Below are 3858 nucleotides of genomic sequence, written 5' to 3'. Positions count from 1 at the left end.
GAGGATCCAGGGCTGGAAGAGAGGATCCAGGGGTTGGAAGAGAGGATCCAGGGCTGGAAGAGAGGATCCAGGGGTTGGAAGGAGTGAAGTGAGTGCCTGGGTGTGAGGAGGGTGAGTATGTGGCCCAGGCAGGCTGGAGAGCAAATGAGGGCAAAAAGGATGGGCTGAGCAAGAAAAGCCAGAGGAAAAGCAAAGCAATGAAATTGGCAGGTGAAAACCAGCATTTCTCAAGGCTTTATCTCTGAATGGGAGTTTTTTTCACGAGCAACATTTTCAGGGTCAGAAAGTCCATGAGGAAGTTGACAAAAGAAGATGAAACCAGCCCAGAAATGTTCATCCAGGCTTGGCTGCCCGTGTTTGCAGCAGACCCAGCACCAGGGGCTGCTCCCACAGCACTTTCCATGGACATTACAAGGGACAATTTAAAGCCCYGTTTTACAGTGCCACGTTTTTCCAAGTGCAGCCTTGAAATCCTCACCCAAAAGTGCTCCAGGCCCCAGGACAGGGTGACACCACCCATCCAGGAGCTGTCCCTGCTCCCCTTTACCTCCTGAGGCCGAGCCCAGCACCCTGCGGATGGATTTCACCCACTCCTCCATTTCTGCCTGGGAACTGGCCATCAGCACACACGTGTCCTGCCCTGCCCGGCTCTGCTCTCCAGCCACCCCTGCAAAAACACAGATTAATGCACCATGATGGAGAGGATTGCAGGAGAACAGACACATTCTTGTTTTCTTTGCTAAATGCTTTYAGCTCCCACTATCCCCATTAAAGTCCCTTTGGGTGCAAGGGAAAAGGAGCTGTTGACACTTCACCCTTGCTGGAGATCTGCAAGAAAGGAACAGAAACTGCTGCAGCTGCAAAGCTGCTCCTCACCATGGGACATGGGCACTGACACAGGGCCCTGGAGTGAGGACAGTGAGAGCAAGAAATTAATATTCCCATGAAGAAGTGGGAGCACAAGGACTGGGAAACCACTTGCCCAAATGATTTTGGGTGCACAGTCCAGCCAAAAATGTGCAAAGAGGAGGAGTGAGGCATCCTCACCTGGGATGATTTCAAAGATGAATTTCCCTCCTTCCTCTGGGTTAGTGGCCACCTCCTTGATGGTGCTTCCCTGGAGTGACAGGCAGCCCTAGGACAGAGCAGAGCAAACTCCTGTATGCCACCTCTGTGAGGCCACACTGCCACTGAGGGTCAGAGTCCTGCCCTCAAACACCTTGCAGGGGATATATTTTATAAARATATATTTGTATAGATATACTACAATGACTTTTCAAACAATAAGGGCCACTTCTTAAATGCCAWTTTTTCCAATGAAGTGAGAAAACTGGACTTTAGCTCTTTCCTACTTTTTTCCTCCCTTCTCATGTTCTTTTAGTCCTTCTTGGGAGTGGAAGAAGAGAAAACAAAGGAGAATGAACTTGGGAAAACCCCAGAACATCATATTGCTGCTGCACTGGGGCAGAAAAAGCGTTCCTTTAACACAGCATCATTTAAACCCAAAAACCAGCCCAAGAGGAGGAGGAGGAGTAGAAAAAAAAGAATAAATGGGATGGGAAATTAAAAAATAAAAGTGGGAAACAGCCATTTCTGGTGGAGGGGCCGGGGTGACTCAGCCCTGGAGGCCGCCCAGGGCAGGAAATGAGACTGCACCTCAGAAAGGAAATTTCTCAGCAATTTCAGCCTCCTGGAAGCCACTGAGCTCCTAAAGCCCAGCTGCTTCCACCAGGATCACTGCTGGATCCACAGGGCTGGACCTGCCCTGGGATGGTACAGCAGGTCAGGCCAAAGGCTGCCAGAAGTGCCATGAAAAAGCTCTTTACAGCAGTTTCTGTTCCCACATCCCATTTCCAGTGCTTGGGGCTGCTCCTCCCCATCACCCTGGAACAGGGCAAAGCCAGAACTGGGATCTGSATCCCACTGGACTCACCCTGAGGATCCACTGATCACCTCCCCCTTGGGAATGTTTTCTGTCTTGAGAGTAGTTTTGCTACTGGTAACACTTTGTACAGGGAACAGCTTTTCCAGCAGAAGGGACTTTGCCCTGGAATTTCTCCAGAGGAGGGAAAGGTGGTAGATACTCTAAAAGTARGTTASAGYATGGAGAAAATGGTGGGAAAAYTTAAAATAAATTWAAAAATTKGAAMACCACCTGATTTCTTCCAGGCAAGTGCACTGGCCAGAGAAAGAGAATTTCCTTCCCTTGCAGCTGCCTTTCCTGTGGCAGGAGTCCTGAGGAAGCAGCTGCTTTTGCTGCCATCTGTCCAGCCCTCAGTCCTGCCCAGCTCTGGCTTTGGCTGATTCTCACCCTCAGGCTGTGCTGAAAACCCGTGGATTTTCCCCAAAARTGCCCTGTCAGGTGCCTTTGCCACCCAGTGCAGGGACAGAAGCTCTCTCAGACTTCCCACCCCTGATGCATCCATGGCTGGCCCCGCTGTCCTGAACAGAGAGCTGAGCTCTCCTCCCCAGTTTGTTTCTGTTGGGAAGCAGTAACAGCTTCCTCACGGGTGCCTGGGCTGGGTTTTCCCAGCTCCTGGGTATTTGGGCACTGAGGGACCCAGCTCTAGCAGGGCTTGCAGGCACCTGAGGCATTTAAGTGCATCCATGAAGTTCCTGATCAGGAGCTTTCATCTCTGTTACTGTCCAGAGGCAGAAAACTCCTTTAACACCCAACTCCAGACMTATCCCAAACCATTTCATGGGATCATGGAGTTCCAGAATGGTTTGTGTTGGAAGAGATCTTAAAGATCTCTCATTCTACCCCCAGCCATGGGCAGGGACACCTCCCACTGTCCCAGGCTGCTCCAAGCCCCGATGTCCAGCCTGGCCTTGGACACTTCCAGAGATCCAGGGGCAGCCACAGCTTCTCTGGGCACCCTGTGCCAGGGYCTCCCCACCCTCACAGGGAAGAATTTCCTCCCAACATCCCACCTCACCCTTCCCTCTGGCTCTGGGAAGCCATTCCCCCTTGCCCTGGCACTCCATGCCCTTGYAAAAATTCTCTCCATCTTTCTTTTAGGCTCCCTTCAGGTACTGGAAGGCCACAATTAAATCACTCCAAAGCTTCTCTTCTCCAAGCTGGACAACCCCAACTCGTTCAGCCTGAATTCCGCAGCGCAGGGGCAACAGGACCAGCAGAGCCCTCACCCTACCTGAGGTTTGGGRTCGTCCTCGTCCTTGTAGTAGTAGAGCTGCTGTCCCTTGAGCACAAAGTACCTGTGCTGCCAGTTCTTGACGATGGAGCGCTGCTTCTTGAGCCAGCCCAGCTTGAGGGGCCGCTCCAGGGGGCTGGGGGAGCCCGGCCGAGCACCCGCGGGGTCCCCGCTCATCACACTCCGGGAGCGGGCTGTGGGGACAGAGGGACACTGCTGTGGGGACAGAGAGGGACACTGCTGTGGGGACAGAGGGACACTGCTGTGGGGACAGAGGGACACTGCTGTGGGGACAGAGAGGGACACTGCTGTGGGGACAGAGGGACACTGCTGTGGGACAGAGAGGGACACTGCTGTGGGGACAGAGGGACACTGCTGTGGGGACAGAGGGACACTGCTGTGGGACAGAGAGGGACACTGCTGTGGGGACAGAGAGACACTGCTGTGGGGACAGAGGGACACTGCTGTGGGGACAGAGAGGGACAGAGAGGGACTGAGAGGGACACTGCTGTGGGACAGAGAGGGACACTGCTGTGGGGACAGAGGGACACTGCTCTGGGACAGAGAGGGGCTGAGAGGGACAGAGAGGGACACTGCTGTGGGGACAGGGAGGGACAGAGAGGGACAGTGCTGTGAGACAGAGAGGGACAGAGAGGACACTGCTGTGGGGACAGAGAGGGACAGAGAGGGACACTGCTGTGGG

General features: G+C 53.6%; 1 protein-coding gene across 1 annotated transcript in view; it reads right to left on the bottom strand.

Annotated features, from left to right (window-relative positions):
* Window positions 1–3858, bottom strand: part of ARHGAP25 (Rho GTPase activating protein 25) — a 22032-nt gene that overhangs the window by 13728 nt on the left and 4446 nt on the right. Inside the window, exons 2-4 of the mRNA XM_057384042.1 lie at window positions 3156–3349; window positions 1048–1135; window positions 548–667 (exon numbers count right to left, since the gene is read on the bottom strand). Of these exons, the coding sequence (XP_057240025.1) occupies window positions 548–667; window positions 1048–1135; window positions 3156–3349 (402 nt within the window). The remainder of the gene's footprint in view (window positions 1–547; window positions 668–1047; window positions 1136–3155; window positions 3350–3858) is intronic.

Source organism: Malurus melanocephalus, unplaced genomic scaffold (assembly GCF_030028575.1).
Source record: "Malurus melanocephalus ecotype Western Australia unplaced genomic scaffold, MMel_1.1 scaffold_681, whole genome shotgun sequence".
Lineage (NCBI taxonomy): Eukaryota > Metazoa > Chordata > Aves > Passeriformes > Maluridae > Malurus > Malurus melanocephalus.
This window is presented reverse-complemented; position numbering and strand designations above follow the sequence as displayed.